Here is a 21,583-nt window from a genome sequence, read left to right as displayed (position 1 = left end):
TATTATAAAATAAAACTTAAAAATAAAAGAAAACATTAATATGGCACAGAATATTCTATATCATAGAGAAGTGAAACCTTGGCATTTGCAAGAGACCTGTCGGAGTCCTTTGCAAATTTTCCAATCCACAGTGTCCCTTGGGAACACACAGGACCCAGCCCAATCTTTGTTTTCATACTTGCAGCCTTGCTGGGTCATGGGAGGCTGTGACCTTGGGCATAAACTGCCCTTCCTACCTTAAACTGAATGCTGCATAAAGGTAAAAGAATATCATGATAATGGAGATGTGTCCTGTCACCCAAAGTTACTGATGTAAAGGCCCTGGCTGGGTGAGGACTTGGGGTGGGGGGTCAGTAATTAGCTGCTCTACCTGAAAGTGTGATCTGGACAAGAGAGACAGACAGACATGGTCTCCTTTGGATGAAGAGAGGAAAAGCTATGGTGGCCCTTAGAATTGCTCCTAGAGACTTGGAAAGTGGGAAGCTGATAAGCCTGCTGGGGTGACGGTCCCAGCCCTGACACCCAGGCTGGGAACACTTGCATCAATTCTCAGGCATGTCTTCTCAAGGGTTTCAAGAAGCCTGGGTTTTGTTTCAACCCAGCTGTTACCCTCGCAATGTAGTTTCTCCCCAGAGCTTCTCAGCTCCAAGGCCTCTGCCCTGGAGTCACCCCACCTCCACCCAAGCTTCTCTCCTCTCACATCCCTAAACAATTTAACTTAGAGAGGAAAAGAAAAACCTAACAGCCTGGCCTCTGCTCTGCTCCCAGTCCCCAGGACTCAATGCACCCACTGAGGTATCACTTTCCACTAGCCTGGAGTCAAGGGGGCCCCAGAGGGGTCAGGAGCCTGGGACGGGAGGGCTGCCCAAACCTCCCAGAGCAGACCTACATTTTTCAAATCAGCTCCACATGTGACATGAGTTAATTTCTTGAGAGTTTGAAAATATTCTTTACACCCTGCAGAAGTCAACTATGTGTTGTACTGTGCTAAGTCACTCAGTTGTGTCCAACTCTTTGTGACCCCATGGACTGTAGCCCGCCAGGCTCCTCTGTCCATGGGATTCTCCAGGCAAGAATACTGGAGTGAGTTGCCATGCCCTCCTTCAGGCAAAGCCAATTTATATGGATAGATAAACCCTTCCCACCCCTGCTTTCATCAGTCCTATGAGAGGTGGCTGCAGCACTGGCCATCATGGACGGGGTAATAACAGCTGAAGGGGACTTAGATCAGGGCTTGGATGCCCTCCGAGCACTGGCCACTTCAGCAGGAAGCAGGAGGAAGCCCTGTACCAGAAAACAGTGTTGAGAGGTAACTCCATCCACAAAATCTGCAAACTTCAACTGAGTAGATGGGCTCTGACACCTGTGTTTAAGTATCAGGCAAACCCATGAACCTAGTAGGGCACAATGAGGACCAGAAGGCTGAAGGCTCCTGAGCAGCTCAACAGTGGTCACCAAGGTCACACACAGAAGCCCACAGAAAGGGACTTCCCTGGTGGTCCAGGGTTAAGAATCTGCCTTGCAATGCAGGGGACATGGGTTCGATCCCTGGTCAGGGAACTAAGATTCCACATGTGGTGGAGACACTAAAGCCTGTGAGCCACATCTAGAGAGTCCATGCACCGCAATGAGAGGTCCTGGGTACCACAATGAAGATCCCAAGTGCTGCAACGAAGACCCAATGCAGCCAAATAAATAACGATATTTGTAAAGTCCTTTTCTCCTGGAAGGTCCTTCTCTCAGACCCTGCTCACACAAGGCTGAGACACTGTCTTAGCAATCCCTAGCACCACAGATTGGCACCCTGAGATAGTGAGACAGCTTGAGAGTAAAGGAGGAGATAGAGAAACTATGAACAGACAGAGCTTCACAAACAGAGCAGCTCAAGCAGACCACAGGAGTACTGGTATGACGACGATGTTCCAGGTGGTGATGGCTCACAACAAGAGGGCATGTAACTGCTTGTGAACCATGGCTGGAGAAATGGCCGTGACCTGCTTGGAGAAACAGGGACAAGTCAAGAACATCCTAGACCCTAACTCCTAGGGTTCTACAAACAGAGAGTAACAGACAACTTCTCCAGCAATGACAGAAATGCCAATTAAAATGACCAAAAAAAAAAAACCAAAAACCAAACATCGTTTAGTAACTATAAAGGACTTGGGAATTCCCTGGCTGTCCAGTGGTTAGGACTCCACACTTCCACTGTAGGGGGCATGGGTTGGATCCCTGGTCTGGGAACTAAGATGGCTCCCCCACCCCAAAAAATATATATACACACAATATATACATGTACACAAAACAAATATATATATATATTCAATATATAGAGGGAAAGACAATAAATAATGAACCCTGCTTTAAAACAAATGCCCCAGGGTTGGCAAGGCTGCAGGGAGATGGGATATTCCCATGTTGCAGGTGGTACTCGTTAGCCAAGACTGTCCTTGGTGAGGACACCAAGAGCCTAAAAATGTCAGCTTGGTCACTCCATTCCTGAGAATTTATCTAAAAAAAAACTAATTCAAAAGAAAATGGGAAAATATGAGAAGAAAGTTGCTTTATGGCAATAAAATCTATAATGGTTAGAAACTGAAAAATCAAATGTCCTACAACAAGGAGATACATGTATATAATTCAAGGAAACATGATACAGTCAGTGGAAAGGAAAAAAGCTGTTCATGGCATTATGAATTTAATGGGGGAGGGGGAGCAGAACAGGAAACTGTACAAGTACAAAGATTGTACACAAACAGATAAAGACTGAGAGGAGCCACGGGGACACATAAATGGCAGTGTTTGGGTGGTTGGCTTCTGAATATAATTTCTGTTTTGGTTGCTATAAGGTTTTTTGGGCAACAGACTTAAAGAAATGGGCTGGCTCTCCCAGCAAAGGCGGGCTTGTCACTCTCTGCTGGGAACCAGCGTGCCATCTGCTGGCCCTTAGCCTTGGGACACGTCACACCTCGGGCCATCCTGGAGGAACCCCCTCAGGCTTGTCTGAACCAGGCAGGTGTGTACAGTGACTAGTCCAGCTGGCTGAGAGGTCCCTGGGAGAGACAAGGAGGACTTTGGAAGTTAGAGGAGGGAAAAGCATGGGTGGTTGTGTGCACTGGAATGTTGAGTTGGATAATTTAAGAATCCAGTGCAAGAGTATGCAAATGCCCATCTGCTACATAAATCTATAGCCTGGCAACACCAGAGCACGTTCTCAAATTAGAATGGTCTCCAAAGTCAGGTGGCCCACACAACCTGCAGGTGGGTTAAGGATGGCTGCCAGCTTTACAGATGAGAGCTGAAGCTCAGAGGTGTGAGGTAACTTGCCCCAGGTCACAAAGTCAGGGGCTGCTGAGACAAATGACACTACTCCTCTGCTCACTGGGAGATGCCTCACGCCTATGAGGCTCAGAACACTCCCAACACGGGGTCTTGCTGCTTGACTGGACACAGCCATTGCCACTTGTGCCACAGTCCAGCTCAAACTCTATGGTCCGTCAGAGCCCCACATCCCCAGTCCATGGACATGTCTCGAGGAGAGGCATCAGGTGCCCGACCAAACCCTGGAGTCTTGGTATCACCCATCCAAATTTCACCAGACTTGGAATGAAGGCTTCCCCAGCAGCCCCAGCCCGAGGCCATCCCACCTCACATACACAAGCAGTGTGGCCCCAGCCCTGGTCCTGCTACTTCCTGGCTGTAGGATCTAATAAGTGACTGGACTTCAGTGTTCTTGACTGTAACGCGGAGATCACATGTTACAGTGATCCTATCACACGGAGATAAGGATTAAATGAGATAATAGACATTCTTGGCAAAGTGAATACAAAGTCCTCTCAGGGTAAGTAGAACACTTCCCTCAACACAGCTTCTTTGAAAACTGAACAAGATGACTAGCACAAAGGACCTTGGCTTACAGCAGAGCTCTCTAAATAACTGTTACTACAATAACCAGTATTCTTGCCTGGAGAATCCCATAGACAGAGGAGCCTGGCGGGCTATATACAGTTCATGGGGTTGCACAGGGTGGGACACAACTGAGCGACTAAGCATGCATGCACAATAATAATCACGGCATCAGACACAGTACAAAGGCAGGGCTTTCCTGGGGAGGGGCTGGGGAAGGGCTTCACAGAGCTGGGAGGGTGCTTGTTCTTCTCTGAAAAACAGACTCTCTTTAATGGCCCTCCTGCTCCCCTCGTCCACCCTCTAACATGCTCAGCAGCCAGGAAAGGACCCCAGCGCTGGCCACTTCTTCCCTTTGATCTCCAGGGTCCAGTGAAAGCCAGACCTAGACCCTGGCCCTCAGTCTCTGCTGCCTGGGTTCCGGAGGAGCTGGTAACTGAGGGTAACCGTCCCCTACTGACTTCATCTCCTCCGGGTTGAGCTTCTGGCCGGCAGGTTGCTGCTCCCTCTGGGGCCTGTGGCTGGACTCCCTCCTCCCCCCGGCCCCAAGCCTGCTGCCCACCGGGTCCCAGGCTCCCACTCACAGCTCGAGGATGAGCACCACGTCGGTGCGGTTCTCGAAGACATCGTGCAGCGTGATGACGTTGGGGTGCAGCACCTGCCGCAGGATGCTCACCTCCCGCTCAATCTCCTCCCGGCACACGCCCCGCCGGCTGGCCGGGCTCTGCCGCTTCTTGATGAACTTGGCCGCGTACTCCAGCCCCGTGCTCTTCTCCCGGCACTTCTTCACAATGGCGAACTGGCCGCTGCGGGGACACAGACACACACAATGAGGTCATCACTGCGGTCATGGGAGAGGTGACCTGGCCGCCACCCCCCGGCCACAGCAACTCCTTCTTCCAGGGCAGGACAAGTCATGTCATCAGCCGGGATCCCCACCTGGCCATCATCCAGAGACAGAGAAAGTTCTGGGCTCCCCTTCTGTTCCTATGAATCCTTTACCTTGTACTAGGAAGGAATGGTAGTATTGTCATTCCCAGTGTACAGATGGGAACACTGAGGCCCTGAAAGGCTACTGGTTTGATCCAGATGACACAACTTCAGCTAGAACCTCTGTCTTGTATTCACCAGATGAAATCACAAGGTCCAGGGGTTTATACTACTTAATGGAAAGATTTTAAAGGAAAAGCAGGACTTCCCTGATGGTCCAGTGGTTAAGACTCTGAACTTCCACTACAAGGGGTACAGATATGATTCCTGGTCAAGGAACTAAGATCCTACAAGCCACAAGGTATGGAATGAATGAGTGAATGAATAGTAAAAACGGTCAGCGCGGTCAGACTACTAATAGTAACAATCATCTGTTTGGGCCTCCCTTATCTGGAAGCAAGTACAAACTCATCTATTTACAATTATAAGGAGACAAAGCACCTCTCTAGTCTCATGTTTGCACCTTGGTTTCCAACCCTTCCCAACAAATAAAACCTCAATTACCTGACTCGAGCCAGGTAGTGGCTCGGACAATAAGACAGAGCAAACACCAGGCTGAAGCACTTAAAGACAAGGCCAGAGGCTATGCCAGCGGGGCTGGGGGGATCCCGATGGAAGTGGGGATGGGGTGGAGGCAGCCTAACATTGTTAGTAACCACGGTGGGTGTTTGTCATGGTTAGAAGACAGATAGTCCATGGAATTTTCCAGGCCAGAATACTGGAGTAGGTAGCCGTTCTCTTCTCCAGGGGATCTTATCAACCCAGGGATCAAATCCAGGTTTCCTGCATTGCAGGTGGATTCTTTACCAGCTGAGCCACCAGGCAAGCCCAAGAATACTGGAGTGGGTAGCCTATGCCTTCTCCAGTGGATCTTCCCAACCCAGGAATTGAACCAGGGTCTCCTGCATTGCAGGTGGATTCTTTACCAGCTGAATTACCAGGGAAGCCCAGATAGCACCAGAGAATTGTAAGGTATTAGGAAACAGGCACAGGAGACATCAAGTGACTCACCCAAGGTCATCACAGAGTTAATGGCAAAGCCAGACCAAAGAGCCGAGGACCCTGCCCACTGTTCACAAAGCTGCTAAGACGGGTGAAGGAGTCAAGACTATGCCTAGTGCCCTTCAGGGCTGAGCCTGAATCCTTCACTCCAGGGACCTAGACAGCATCCATGAAATGGTGCAAACGGAAAACTCAGCAGTGGCCACAGGACTGGAGAAGGTCAGTTTTCATTCTGACCTCAAAGAAAGGAAACACCAAAGAATGTTCAAACTACTGTACAATTGTGCTCATTTCACATGCTAGCAAGGTAATGCTCAAAATCCTTCAAGCTAGGCTTTAGCAGTATATGAACTAAGAACTTCCAGATGCACAAGCTGGATTTAGAAAAGGCAGAGGAACCAGAGATTAAATTGTCAGTATCTGTTGGATCATAGAAAAAGCAAGAGAACTCCAGAAAAACACCTACTTCTGCTTCACTGAGTACATCTAAGCCTTTGACTATGTGGATCACAACAAATTGGAAAAGTCTTAAAGAGATGGGAATACTAGACCACCTTACCTGCCTCCTGAGAAACCTGTATGCAGAAACCTGCCAAAGTGGCAGGTGGCCCCAGGCCAGCCTCCCTGAGTGCTCTAAAGGCAGCCGCCTCCACACAGGGAAGGGCAGCGGCCTTCACCATCACTGGGGGTGAGGTTAAGGCAATCACTGGGGGCCACTCTCAGTCTTTGGAGACTACCCAATGGCCACCCTCCTGGGGACCCTCCCATTCCCCTTCCCCCAGTGTCCCAGGTTTTCCTGACACCCACAATACCTACTGCTTGAGACAAAAACCATAAAAAATTTAAGGTTCAGCTTAATGGCTTAACAAGGGGCTGCCAGACTCCACATTTTGGATGTACTCTCTTAGTAGTGCTGGGGTAAAAGTCACACACAAGGAAGTGCTCTGGATACAGTAAGTCCCCTACATAAGAACGAGTTCCATTTCAAAAGCGTGTTTGTAAACCCATTTTGTCTATAAGTCTAACAAAGTTAGCCTAGGTACCTGACTAACACAATCAGCTATATAGTACTGAACTGTAATAGGTTTATAATACTTTTCACACAAATAATACATAAAAAACAACAAATAAAGAAAACATTTTTAGTCTTACACTATAGTACCTAGAAAAGTACAGTAGTGCAGTACAACAGCTGGTATACAGGGGCTGGCCTCGAGTGAACAGGCAAGAAGAGTTACTGACTAGAGGAGAGAGAGGATGTGGGAGAGGGTAGCTGAAGGATCGTCAGCAACAGGAGACGGAGGGCAAGCTGCAGTTTCACTCACACCCGACACTGATGGGACGCACGTCTGCATCTTTGAAAGTCTGCAACTTGAAGGTTCGTATTAGGGGACTTACTATGTTTGCCTCAGCCTCAGAAACTAGTAGTACGTCTGAATCACTCCATTACTAGAATAATCCTCAGAGAGACAGCTTCAGAATAAACCCAAGTGATCAAAAAAACAGACCCTCAAGTAGAGTAATTAAGGAATAAGAGATGCCAACACTTAAATAGCTTTCTATGGCAACCATCGGAGAGATGTCACCAAACACCTGTTCACACATGCCTCCATCCCCTCTTCCCCGCTTTACCCAGTGCTACCTAAGCATGTACTCTGTACTCTGTGCCAGGCTCTGCCTCGACAGCAAGGGGCAGGGACCAAAGACTCAGACATCAGGTACAGATGGAGCTCTGGGGAGGGAGAGGGCTCCAGCGGCTGGGCTGGAAGGCTTTGTGGAGCCATGTATATAGCACGCTGTCTGCCAACTCTAAAATTTCGGCTATTTATGCCCCAAATACTGGTTCTAGGCTGTCTACATACGAGGGGCTGATGCAAGTGGGGTTAAATCAGGCCTCCCAAAGTCAGAGGGAACACACTCAGCAAGATCTCTGGTCCCTGGGAGCGGCTCTGGGCCTTGGGACATCAGGTCCCTTAGCGGGTACCAGCAAACACTTGGCAAAGCCTTGAGTCCCAGGCAGCTATGCGTCTCCGAGTCAGGATGGCCATGCTCCTCTCCTCCCTGACACCTCAAGGAGTCTGGGATCAGCAGCCCTGAGGGATGAAAGCCAAAGTGTAAGGATTTTAAACTATTTGTTTAAGCTTATGGAGCACAGAGGTGGAGGCAGAGGATTTTTACAAAGCAGAGCTAAATATTTCAGATCACCTTGACAAAAAAGCTTACCTTCTCCTCAGAGGGAAACAGAGGCATTTTTCTGTATCACATGCCTGAAAAATTCCTCTAACTCTCAAAAAGCAAATGAGTGTTTGCTTTTGAGTGTTCTCTCTGTGAGAGCAGCTGAGGCAACGAGAGGTGACTGGGGTCAGGCCTAACACGAGCAGGCATCCTCCTCCTGCCAAAAGGAGGTATTTTGAGAGTGGATGACTAACACAGAGCCAAATGCCAGCCAATGCCACTCATCTTCCCTCTCTTTGCAAGACAAGGGTCCTCCGCTCAACTTGCCCTGGGGAGCCTCAAAGGGAGCCAAGGCCACTCGCTGGTTTCCTCTCTCCTTGAGCAAGTACTGGAATGCGCAGAGTATATGCTCCACTAGGCCAGCCCTGGGCAGAAGGAGCAGGCTTCCAGGTCAGACAGGCCTGGTCTCAGGAGACCTACACTGTCACCTGGGGCCAGTGGTCACCCCCTCTGTGCATCAGTTTCCTCATCTGTAAAATGGGAACTGTGATTCCCTGCCAAGGAACTGTGAGGACTGGAAATATGTCATATCACGGGGGACTTCCCTGACAGTCCAGTGGCTAAGACTCCACGCTCCCAATGTAGGGGGCCCAGGTTCGATCCTTGGTCAGGGAACTAGATTCCACAGGCCACAACTAAAAGACCCCATATGCTGCCACTAAGACCCAGCACAGTCAAGTAAATAAATAAATATTTTTTTAATTAAAAAAAAAAAATACATCACATTGGCCTGCAGGCAAATCTAATAAATGGCGACTAGTAGTACTGTTATTAGTTTGTTGCTCATGTGAAGGCAGAAATAAGTCACTGATTTACATGGACTGCAATGTGTGGCCAGGGCATCAGTGCAATTTTAACACACATCCCCACCCCACCCTACTCTCTGATGATTCCAATGCACAGTCAATTTTGGGTTTATCTTCATTTTAAGCAATTCACCAACTCTATTCATCCTTAGAGCAGGGGTTCTCAACCCTGGTGGCACACCAGAATCACTGGGGAAATCATAAAGTTACTGCTGCCTGGATCCCACCTCCAGAGCTTCTGATTTCCTCGGACTGGGAATCAAGATATTTTTTAAAAACTTTCTGGGACTTTCCTGGTGGTGCAGTGGATAAGAATCCACCTTCCAATTCAGGGGACACAGGTTCGATTCCTGGTCCAGGAAGATTCCACATGGAGCAGAACAGCTAAGCCCGTGCGTCACAATTACTTAGCTTGTACTCTAGAGCCTTCAAGTTGTAACTACTGAAACCCACGCACCTCGAGTCTGTGCTCCGCGACAAGAGACACCACCACAATAAAAAGCCAAAGCTCCGCAATGAAGAGCAGCCCTCTACTTGCCACAACTAGAGAAAGCCTGCACAAAGCAACAAAGACCCAGTGCAGCCAGACATAAATAAATCAACTTCTGGGTGACCCCGATGGGTAGCCAGGGCTGAGAAACACCAACTTACAACAGTCCTCTGGTTGTCTCCATTTTCCCAGATGAAAAAAAGTACACCACTGTAACTCATGTTATTCCTTGTCCTTCTCAGTATTGATATATTACCCTCTCCCTTAGATCTTTGATCTGACCATGAGAAGGAGGGAGAAAGGAGAGATAAGGGAGATGGGGAGTGTTGTCTCTTTCATCAGGACAGGTTTTGCTTGATTTGCAAATCAAGACAGAAGATGACCCTGGGCTCTGGGGAGTAACAGGAACGGAAGCTGCTGTGGGACACCCCCTGGTCCCACTGTGGGTACACCCACAGTAGAGACAAAAAAGCCAGACTTGAGATGGCTCTGTCATGCCCATCAGAAGGCACTGGCAGACCCATGGGCAGGTGGAAGCAGTGATGGTTATGGGCCTTTTTCTGCCCATCAGGAAGGCTCTGAAGCCAGAAATTCAGGCCCAGGGATGCAGAAGTTTCTCAGCTACGCTACAGGACCAAGGGTAGACAGGGAGAGCCCATCTAGGTTAAGACAGAGTAGAGGGGAGCCAGCCAATTGTAAGGGAAGTGACTGTCAACACAGATTTAAAAATCATGGGAATAGTGAAACATGATGCACATATGCAAAGCCCATCCCTGCAACAGTCAGTTCCGAACTCTAATGCAGCAAAAGGCGGGTAGTCAGGAGGTCCAATTTCTGACCCTGACCTGCCCCCAAAGCTTTGCGGGCTTGGACAAGGAGCTGCCTTTTCAGTCCATTTTCCTTCACCTTCCAGAAAGCTTCTGAGGGGAATTCCCTGACAGTCCAGTGGTTAGGACTTGGTGTTGTCACTGCCATGGCGCGGATTCAATCCCCAGGTTCCCATAAGCCGTGTGGCACAGCCAAAAAGAAAGTTCCGGAGAGTCCACGACAACTCTGAACAGAAACAAAGTTTTCCCTTCACTCTCCAAATTCCATCTCTGGGCTGATGCCTGGAGTCTTGGGTTCTGACCAGATCCCATCTGCTAACTGGTCATGAGCCTGGGTAGTCTGTTCACCTCCCTGGGCCTCAAGGTCCTCCCTTGTCAAATGAGGATGAGAAAACCCAGTCTGACCACCTCACAGGGGAAATCAGAGGTAACTCCCCAGAAAGGACTAAACCATCCAACTAGTAGAAAGGCAGGAGGCAGGGGTGGGTGGAACACTGTGCCTGAGGCTGACTTGCAAAAGTCACGTAGGAGGGTTTCGTGAAGGACAGTAAATTCGCAAGACACAGAAACTAGTTTCCCTGCTTCTGCCAGAAGCTCTCCTGCAATTATATCAGGAACACGCCCCTCTTCCCAGATAGAGGACCCAGCTCCTCACTTATTCAGTGTCCCTGGAGGACAGAGCAGGCTGTGTGAAGACTGGTGTCACAGACAGGACCTGGCAGGGCCCGGGGAAGCGGGGGCACCCCATTAGGGTCTCCTGTTGTCTGTCTAGGAAGCAGATGATGAGGAATAAACCTGGAACTGCTTCTCAGAACTCAAAAATGGTTTGGGACTTTCCTGGTGGTGCAGTGGTTAAGAATCTGCCTTCTGGGGGCTTCGCTGGTGGCTCAGTGGTAAAGAATCCACCTGCCAATGCAGGAGACATGTGTTTGATCCCTAATCCAGGAAGATCCTACATGCCGCAGAGCAACTAAGCCTGTGAACCACAATGATTGAACCTGTGCTCTAGAGCTCAAAAACTGCAACCACTGAGCTCACATACTGCAACTACTGAAGCCTGTTGTTGCCCGAGAGCCAGTGCTCCTCAACAAGAGAAGCCACCACAATAAGAAGCCTGTGCATTACAACTAGAGAGTAGCCCACACAGCAGCAAAGACCCAGAACAGCCAAAAATAAATATGAATGAATTAATTAAATTATTAAAAAAAAATTCAGGGATGTAGGTTCGATCCCTGGTTGGGGAACTAAGATCCCAAATGCCATGAGGCAGCTAAGCCTGTGCCAGAACTAGAGAAGCCCATGTACCTCGAGGAAGACCCAGTACAGCCAAAATAAAATAAATAAATAATATTTTTCAAAACCAGCTCCTAAGTTTCAGGGAAGAGCCTGGCTCAACTGTCCCTGAATTCTTTACCACCAAAGAAGAGTAATCTGGGTGTGAGCCAAATCTCACACCTGGGATAGATTTTGTATAGCAATATGGACATCACAACATTTACATCCAGCTTTTCTCTCTTCAAGCTAATTTTACTTTTATCCTCTCTTAAATATTTGCTAGCATCATTCTTAGCTCCATTTTACAGATCAGAAAACAGAGACTTAGGAAGGTTAAGTGACTTACGAGTTGGACCAGGTAGCAGGCCCTGATAGAGGGACTAGGACATAAAGTCATGTCAACCAACTCTAGCTTCAGTGAGACTCTCGAGGTAACCAGCCAGCAGTGATGTACCAAGCAGTAAGAAAGGGGCCCACCCCAGAACAGAGGAGAATTTTATCATTTATATTACTAACAATTGCCAATGCATGGTGATAATAATAAGTAGACTGATTTGGGGAGACTTCCTGGGTGGTCCAGTGGTTCAGAATCCACCTTGCAATGAAGGGGAATTAGGTTTGATCCCTACTCAGGGAATTAAGATCCCATATACTATCGGGCTCTCGTGGAGCCCCATGGAGCCCTCTATGCACTGCAGTGAAAGATCCTGCGTGACTCAACAAAGATACCATGTACCTCAACTAAGACTTGATACAGTCAAGTAAATAAACAGATTTAAAAAAAAAAAAAAAAAGTAGACTGGGGACTTCCCTGGTGGTCCAGTGCCCCAGAACCCCCCTGCCAATGCAGGGGACACCAGTTTGATCCCTGGTCCAGGAAGATCCCACATGCCTCGGAGCAACTAAGCCCTTTGCACCACAACTACTGAGCTCATGAGCTGTAACTACTGAAGCCAGACTCTGGAGCCATGCTCTGCAATGAGAAGCCACTGCAGGAAGAAGCCCATTCACCACAACCAGAGAGTAGCCCCTGCTTGACACAACTAAATAAAGCCCTCGTGCAGCAACGAAGCCAAAATAAACCAATTACTTTTGAAAAGAAAATCATTTTTTTTTTAAAAGTAGAATAAGTTTTATTTGATTTTTATCATTGGTTTTGAATTCTCAAAAGACAATGCACCTCTCATGGCCAGAATTGAGACAGACCACTGCCACGGTCCACCAACTCCCACCAGGTTGGCTATGGCCAACCAAAAATAAATCAATTACTTTTGAAAAGAAAATCATTTTTTAAAAAGTAGAATAAATGTTATTCAATTTTTTTTATCATTGGTTTTGAATTCTCAAAAGACAATGCATCTCTCATGGCCAGAATTGAGACAGACTACTCCTACGGTCCACCCACTCCCACCAGGTTGGCTATGGCCAACTAGACTTGTTCTCACAACTCCCCAGGGCTGACTGACAAAGGCGTTTTTAAGGTTTATGGATAGAGTTGGTCTAACTCATTCTCTCAATCAACTCTAAAGTGTCCATGAATCTAGTAACTTGCCCCAAAGTCCCCAGTTGATCAAAGTGGAGGTGAGGCAGAGCTGCACAGGATACAGACCAGGGAGGAGATGTCATGGGAGGTGAGAGGTATCAAGTGGGAAGTGCTCCAGGTCAGAGGTGTGTGGGGCCCAGGTTCCTCCTCCCGCTTCCCCCAAACAGTCACTGCAGTTCCTCTTCCCACACTGGAGAACAATGAGCCACAACTACTCTGGAATTACCCTGCAGGAGTGCAGTGCCACAGGGCGGGACAGTGCTGAGAAGTTTCCAGTCAAGGCCACCCCAGGTGCAGCCTGGGAAGTGGGGGAATGGAACCTTCAGCCAGCATGAGCAGGAGGAGCTCAAATCTACAGTCCACAGGAACCAGATCGGCCCAATCCCAGAGGACACACCCCCTGATCCCAGGGCAAGAGCCTGTCTGAGGATGGTGTTACCAGCCCCCTCCCCACTCCTCTGCCTGGCCAAACTTGACTGACCCAGCCTCTTAGCCTGCCCCCCCACCCTATACACACACACACACACACACACACACACACACAACGCACACAAACACACCATCCTTTTCAACACATCCCGTCTCCAGTCAGCCACTCTCATGGACAAAGATATTCCTCCCATCACCTTAACAAAAAATCTGTTTCTTGTCTCCTAGACTTAACTCCAGGATTTGCAGTCACTAGACTGGAGAAGGAAATGGCAACCCACTCCAGCATTCTTGCCTGGAGAATCCCAGGGACAGGGGAGCCTGGTGGGTTGCCGTCTATGGGGTCGCACAGAGTCAGACACGACTGAAGCGACTTAGCAGTAGCAAAGCAGACCGAGGTTCTATTTATAGCTCTATTACTTTTAGTAAATCATGTGACTCTGATCCTCAGTTTCCTTGTGTGTAACACAGACATAAGGATATTCCAATCTCACCTTTCATCTGCAGTCTCTGCCCAGGCTGCAGTGTCCCTGCCAAGCCATGAACATGTGCACGGGGGCCAGCTGTGGATTCTGGGGCAGATGTAGCCCCAGGATGGGGTCTTGGCCAAGGGCATCCTTGGCCCTCCTGAGGAGAGGAAACTAGCAGCAGGTGGACAGTCTGTGTTTTGGAGTTATCCGATGCCTTTACCTGAGTGAGAAACCTTTGCTCACTGGGACCATGGAGGTCAGACAGCCCTCTGTGACACCAAGATAAGTAATAGTTGAAATAAATTTAAGATTTTGTATTATACATCAAATTTTAATTGAGAAAACAGAACTCCAGAGGAATGAATTCTGCAGGCCCCAAAGAGACATAAGAAGGTGGCTTGGTGCCTAGGAATTCACACAAAGGAAAACAATCTGGATCCCACTGAGGATATTGCATTTAGTCATCATTGTCTCCTTGGGCTTCTTTTGGCTGTGACAGCTTCTTTGACTTTCCTTGTTTTTGATGCCTTCAAATTTTGAGTAAGGCATTTTGTAGGAAGTTTCTCAGTTTGATTGAGTTTTCTCATAATTAGGACTTGGGGATCTTAAAATCTTAAGGGATTTTGAAAGGAAGACCACGGAGGTAAAGGACTATTCTCATGTCATATTAAGATACACACTATCAATATGACTTATTACTGTTGATGTTAACCTTGATCACCTGGCTGAGGTCTTATTTGCAGGTTTTTTCCACTGTAAAGTTACCCTGCTCCCTGACACTCCACTCTTTGGAATGAAGTCACTGTGTGCTGCCCACACTTAAGAAGAGGGAGTTGTAGTATTCTTTCTTTTACAATATATATACATATTGAACATACATATTATTGAACTATAGTTGATTTACAATGTTGCATTAGTTTCTGCTATACAGCAGAGTGAATCAGTTATATATAAGCATGTATCTACTCTTTTTGAATCTGCCTGCAATGCAGGAGACCTGGGTTTGATTCCTGGGTCAGGAAGATCTCCTAGAGAAGGAAATGGCAACCCACTCCAGTATTCTTGCCTGGAGAATCCCGTGGACAGAGGAGCCTGGAAGGCTACAATCATGGGGTCACAAGAGTTGGACATGACTTAGCGACTAAACCACCACCACTCTTTTTAAGATTCTATTCCCATTTAGGTCATTGCAGACTGCCGAGTAGAGTTCCCTGTGCTATACAGTGGGTGATTGTTGGTTGTCTATTTTATATACAGTAGTGTGGAGTTGTGGTATTTTTAAGAGTGAAAGATTTACATCAGTTAATTGAAATTCTATAGCAAGAAGTTAGTCTCCTCTCTCATGTAGCAAATGTATATTTATACGCCCCCAAAAGAATATCCCAATCTCACATGTTATAATGAGAAAGAAATGAGACAACTATGTGAAAGCACTAAGGAAACTCTCTCTCTGTGACAGTGAATTATTCATTCCAGCCAATGGACTGACACATCTGGATCATGGTCTCCATTTTCCAGTCCCAGCCTTGAACCTGATTTAGCACCTATGAACCCCATCCTCAGATCCCAGCTTAAAAAGATAGTGTGGGGGAAAACTGGGGCAGCTGAAAGGCAGGGTCACCGCGTGGTGCCAGGATCCAGGAAGGCAGAAAACACTTTAGGACACAGTCATCTGAGGTCAGGGTAAACAAGGGATCAGATATTCAGGAAGCCAAAACAGGGTGAAGGTTGCCAGAAGGGGGAATACATGGCAAGTCAAGATTCCAGGCCAAGGAGATGAGAATAGGGAGCAAAAGTTTACCAAATGCCAGGGGGGCAGCATGTCAGGAACTAGGTGTGCAAGCAAGGAGTGAGAGACCCGTGGGATCAGCAGCCCACCCATGTGGCACGTGAGCTGCAGCAGACAAACATCAGCACAAGACTTGCAAACACAAGAGTGCCCAGACTGTTCAAATGGCCTTTGCTCCCAGCATGTGAGCCAAACCACTGTCTATGAGCCCATTTCCCTTCCCTGACCATGTTGCCCATAACTTTCTAGTCTCATGATGATGGTTTTAAAATTTATTTGAGGTGTGGAACCCTCTCTCCAACAAATTGTGCAAAGAAGCTCACTATGTAAAACATTAAAAAAGCAGTGCTTCTTTCTGGGGAGAGATACTAAGAGTTGGGCCATAAAGAAGGCTGAGCACTGAAGAACTGAGGCCTTTCAATTGTGGTGGTGGAGAAGACTCTTGAGAGTCCCTTGGACTGCAAGAAGATCAAACCAGTCAATCCTAAAGGAAATCAACTCTGAATATTCATTGGGAGGACTGATGCTGAAGCCGAAGCTCCAATACTTTGGCTACCTAATGCAAAGAATCGACTCACTGGAAAAGGCCCTTATGCTGGGAAAGATCGAAGGCCAAAGGAAAAGAGGGTGGCAGAGGATGAGATGGTTAGACAGCATCACCAACTCAATAGACATGAATCTGAACAAACTCTGGGAGACAGTGAAGGACAGGAAAGCCTAGAGTGCTGCAGTGCATGAGGTTGCAAAGAGACACAGCTTAGCGACTAAATAACAACAACTCACAGGCTACCTTCTCAGAGCCCAACCACATGATGCCCAAAGGGGCTTTCTGGAACCCCAAGGGTTCCAGGGAACATGATTTGAGGAGTCTACTCAATAGCATGGAAGCATGCTCTTTGATGATCCCAAAGCAATTCCAAAGTGTAAGGAAAAAGGAAGGAAAAAAAGGAGAAACAGAAAACACTGATGAGATAATTCTCAAAATTATTATCTATTCTTTTCAGGAGTTACTCTGGGACTTTTATGTGGTCCAGTGGTTAGCTCCCAATGCAGGGGACCCAGGTTTGATCCCTGGTCAGGGAATTAGAGCCCACATGCTGCAACTAAGAGCTCACTAAAGATGCTGCATGCCACAGCTAAGACCTGGTGCAGCCAACATAAACACATCAGTAAATACTAAAAAAAAAAAAAAAAAAGTTACTCTGACCAAACCAAACTCAGGATCAACAATAAGGAGCACACTTTGGATTAAGTATCAGGAACCAGAAGTTTCCAGGGAGCTAAACCCTGACCTACAAATGGCCCCTATCCATCATGTCACAGGTGTCTGCCTGTGCTGGCCAGTCGCAGCTGCGTGCACAGCTTAGCTCATTCAGCCCCCTGTCCTTCAGACTAACTTCCTTCCTCTGACTCTTTATTTGGGAGCTAGGGGGCACACAGAAAAAATTCCTAAAGCACAAAAAGGAAGGAATTGTTGAGCAGAGCCAAGTCAGGCTGAGCTATGATTACATTTTGGAATCTATTTTTAAGTCTAAGCACGTTTTGATGCTGTTGTCAAATGAACAGGAGCCCACAGGCCCAAGGCCTGAAATTAATTAAGCTCAGTTTAACTTGGACTTGGCTTTTTGGAGGAAAGTTTTCACTGAAAATATAGCTCAGTGTCGTCTGGTATTTCCCTTAGTCTGGAGTCTAGATTCTAGACACAGACACGAGGTGGGCTACTATGGCTTGAAGTGTTAGCCATGGAAGGTACCACCCATCACCCACTATCCACCCACCTGCCCGTCTAGTCACCTAACTACCCGTCCACCTATCTACCTAACTATCCATTCACCAATCCATCTATTTACTAATTTACTCCTCCATCTGTCATGTACGGATCAGTGTCCCAATGCTACAGACCAGACATACCCCCACAACTTGAAGGACTCATAGTCAACTGGAGAGATCAGACAAATGCTCATGGAAAAAGAAATATGGCATGGATGTCTAGAAATAGCTGCCACAGGTTCAAGTGCATGGGCAACAGCAAGTCCTGCAGCAGTTCTGCAGAGGGAGAAGTATTGGCCAAGGGGAGTCAGGGGAAGTCTTAAGGAGCAGGTGGGATTTGAAGCAGGTTGACAGCATATGAGCAGGCCACTGAAGATAGCTGTTCTCTTGCTCTCTGCACATCCCCTGCTCCACCAGTCCCTGCCTCACCTACGCCCTACTCACCTCACTGAATTTCTCTCTTAATCTTAGAGCCTAATCAGTGCATGCCTACATAGTTGCTCCTAGTCTCAGCTTGTGATTGTTCTAATCTTTAAATCAGAACATCTCCACCATGATAGCTGATGAAAGGAGCAGTGAGGGGCATGGGCCACTGCTGGTTTCCCTGGTAACTGATGAGCCAACCTGACATCAATTCCCTCTATAACTGGTAACCCTCCACCTCCCACCAGGAGTGAAGACTGCTGCCCTGCCCTGCCCGCTATCTGTTGTTCATGTGGAGATGTTGCTCCAGGACCTCATTTCAGCCATGTAAGATTCATCCCACCCCATCTATTAAGCCACTGATGTCTCCGTTGCTGACTCCAGGCTCTTTCTTTGGTCTTGAAGCTGGGCAAGTACAGGGTTTGCAGGCCTATAGGGTGCAGCCCCACAGGCAGAGAAAGCTGAATTCAGACAGGCAAAAAGGAATCAGCTGGCTATAGCTGGAGTGAAACACAAATGCTTTATTCTGGAAAGGCCCTGAGTCAACACGTTACTTCCTCCCCGTCAAGTGGCCACTTTCTCAAGGAAGTCTATCAGGAAGCTGAGCTTGCCCTTTCCTCTCCTCTTTGTGGGGGTGGTGGAAAAGGACAAGTGGCCAGCAGCCAACCACGTTCACCCAGGTAGGGTTCCCCTCTCGCCACCCAAGTTCCTGACAATCAGATGTACGTTTGATTAATGGAAAGAACTTCAGGAAAACACAGGTCAGTTCACTTGATCCCAGAAACACCAGCCAGTTGGCCTTCACAGCCTGAGCAAAGCCCAGGAGACTGGACCATAAGGGATGTGATCTTTAGCATGAGCTCATGCTGCAGAGCAAGAAAGGGACTAAAACAGGAAGACGGAAAGATCTAGGCAGGTTGAGGTTCTGTTATTACCATGTAGGGACAGGGTCGTCCCTCATATCTTCTATAATGGCTCCCTCCCGACTTGCCAGACCTCTCTAGTGCCAAGAGTTCTGTTCCCAGCCCCTCTCCTGTGAACTCTGAACATCCCCATGGTCCACATCCCCCGAGGATCCTGCATCTACCGAAGCCATGTGTCTTAGAGCCTGTGTTCCGAAACAAAAGAAGCACTGCAACTGGAAAGTAGACCCTGCTTGCTGCAGCTAGAGAAAGCCCACGTGCAGCAATGAAGAGCCTGTGCATCGCAACAAAGACCCAGCACAGCCAAATTTTTTTTTTTTTTTAAAGAACAGATCTCAGGCACTCAGCAAGATGTCCTGGTACCATCTTCATATCCAGCAAAATGCTGAACACATCACATGGCAGAGATATTTCCATGACAAATGACCAAGGCATTCACCTTAATCAGCAACCAGCCCGTCGGAGCCTGGGGAGTAAGAACTGTCCTACTCATCTGATGGGGTCTGCTGAACACTGAGCATGAAGTAGGTATTCTGCCTACTTGCAGAAAAGAAGAGCTAAACTGAGGCAACAGGAAGTGCGTGAAGGACTTGTCACTCACAGCCAGCCCTCTGTGCAATCAGAGCACCTCACTAGCAGACTCACTAGGAAAAGAACACGTTCTTGATAGTTGTTTATTACAAAAGGAGCATGTTCATTATTTTTCAAAAGCACAAAGAGGAAGCTTCCTGAGATAACCCTCGTTATCATTTTGGTGCCTGCTCTCTTAGAGTTTTTTCAGCACATACTATAGTCTTTTTTGTTTGTTCATTTTCTTAATGGGACTGGGATGATGCTGTATGTACTATTTTGGAAACTGCTTTTTAAAATTTTTCTACTTAACAATAGATCATGAATATTACTCACATTACTGAAAATTGTTTCACTCCTGATTTTAAATAATATGCCACCTTACAAATAAACCGTGATTTGTAAAGCAAATTCTTAATTTTGGATATTTGTAGTATCCTTTTCTTGGCACACCACATGGCATGTGGGATCTTAGTTCCCTTACCAGGGATGGAACCAATGCCCCCTGCATTGGAAGGCTACTTCCAATGTCTTAACCACTGGACCACCAGGGAAGTCCCTGGACATTTATATTACTTCTAATTTTTACTATAATTAAGACTGTTACAGATACTACTATATAAAAATATTTGTGTACATCGCTGATTATCTTTTCTGAAGGTAAGTTCCAGGTAGAACCCTTGGTCAAAAGTTATTTACATTTTTAAGGTTTATGGTACTTGGCAAATTATCTCCCGGAAGATTGTCTCAATAATACTCCTAACAGTCCTAAACAACCCCTTGAACTTGTTCACTGTGTTTTTCAGCTTTACCATTTTCCTATCTGAAAGATGATATCTGATTATCTTAACTTGAATTAAATTTATTATTAACTTGTAGTTGATTACTAGTAAGAATGAACATCTTTTTCCTATGCTTATTGGTAATCTGAACTGCCTTATACATGCCTCCTCGCTTATTTTTCCACTGGGGTGTTTGCCATTTTCTTATTGTTTATAAAAGCTCTTTATATATTTGTGACCTGAACCCTTTGTCATGTATGTTGCAAACATCTGCCCTGATTGTATTGTCCAAAAGGAACTTAAGGTCTTTTGTAGCATCAGACAGTGTTAACCAGTTTTTTCCTTACCTCTCCTCTGACTGTTACTAAGCTGTGACTTAAGGGTACACTAAAGGGGAGTGCCGTGTGCCCCTTCGGTCACACAGGCATTCAATTCAGGTAATACCTTCAAACTTACCACAGAGGCAACCCCTCATCCCCCACACATGGCCCTTTACTCAGAGTCACCCCACTCTTCCCCCTGGTGATGACCCTTCTACTGGCTGATTTCAGGAAAGGATGGCATCAGAATGTGAGCAGGTCCTGCTACAGAGTGGGCCTGGTATCCCCAGGATAGACTGCAGCTCCTGGGGTGACCAGCACAGCAAATCCCCTGTAGGGATGCAGAGCATCTCCCCTGCCCCCCAATTATCCATTATGTTGTTTAGCGTCCTTTGGAACAGGATGCAGCAGGCAGTGGCTTTCTTTAAGAAATTAGTACCATGCACAGGTCTGTCTACCCTGAAAAACCTATAGCCTTCCTCATTTCAGATAATGAAAATGACATAAGCTATCTTATTTCCCTTTTGTTGCCTTGGTGGTCAGTGATAATGGTCAATGATAATGACCCAGATCTTGGGTGTGTTTCCTTCCTCTTTCCTTTGCACCAGTGGTTCTCACACTTGAGGGTGGAACAGAATCAGGGAGAGCTTGGTAGAAATGAGATATCCAAGGGCATGCTGGGATTCATGGGGTCGCAAAGAGTCGGATACAACTGAGCGACTGAACTGAATTGAACTGAATCTTCTGGAACAACAGACTGGTTCCAAATAGGAAAAGGAGTACGTCAAGGCTGTATATTGTCACCCTGCTTATTTAACTTCTAGGCAGAGTACATCATGAGAAACGCAGGGCTGGAAGAAGCACAAGCTGGAATCAAGATTGCCGGGAGAAATATCAATAAACTCAGATATACAGATGACACCACCCTTATGGCAGAAAGTGAAGAAGAACTCAAAAGCCTCTTGATGAAAGTGAAAGAGGAGAGTGAAAAAGTTGGCTTAAAGCTCAATATTCAGAAAACGAAGATCATGGCATC

At 47.1% G+C, this 21,583-nt stretch overlaps 1 protein-coding gene across 4 annotated transcripts in view; it reads right to left on the bottom strand.

Annotated features, from left to right (window-relative positions):
- Window positions 1–21,583, bottom strand: part of DAPK2 (death-associated protein kinase 2) — a 142,686-nt gene that overhangs the window by 52,039 nt on the left and 69,064 nt on the right. For all 4 annotated transcript variants that reach the window (XM_010840209.1, XM_010840211.1, XM_010840212.1 and 1 more), the window contains exon 3: window positions 4,488–4,709. In XM_010840209.1, coding sequence (XP_010838511.1) covers window positions 4,488–4,709 — 222 coding nt within the window. The remainder of the gene's footprint in view (window positions 1–4,487; window positions 4,710–21,583) is intronic.

This window comes from Bison bison, unplaced genomic scaffold (assembly GCF_000754665.1).
Source record: "Bison bison bison isolate TAMUID 2011002044 unplaced genomic scaffold, Bison_UMD1.0 scf7180017864142, whole genome shotgun sequence".
Classification (NCBI taxonomy): Eukaryota; Metazoa; Chordata; class Mammalia; order Artiodactyla; family Bovidae; genus Bison; species Bison bison.
Note: the sequence above shows the minus strand (reverse complement) of the source record. Positions and strands in the feature narration are given on the sequence as shown.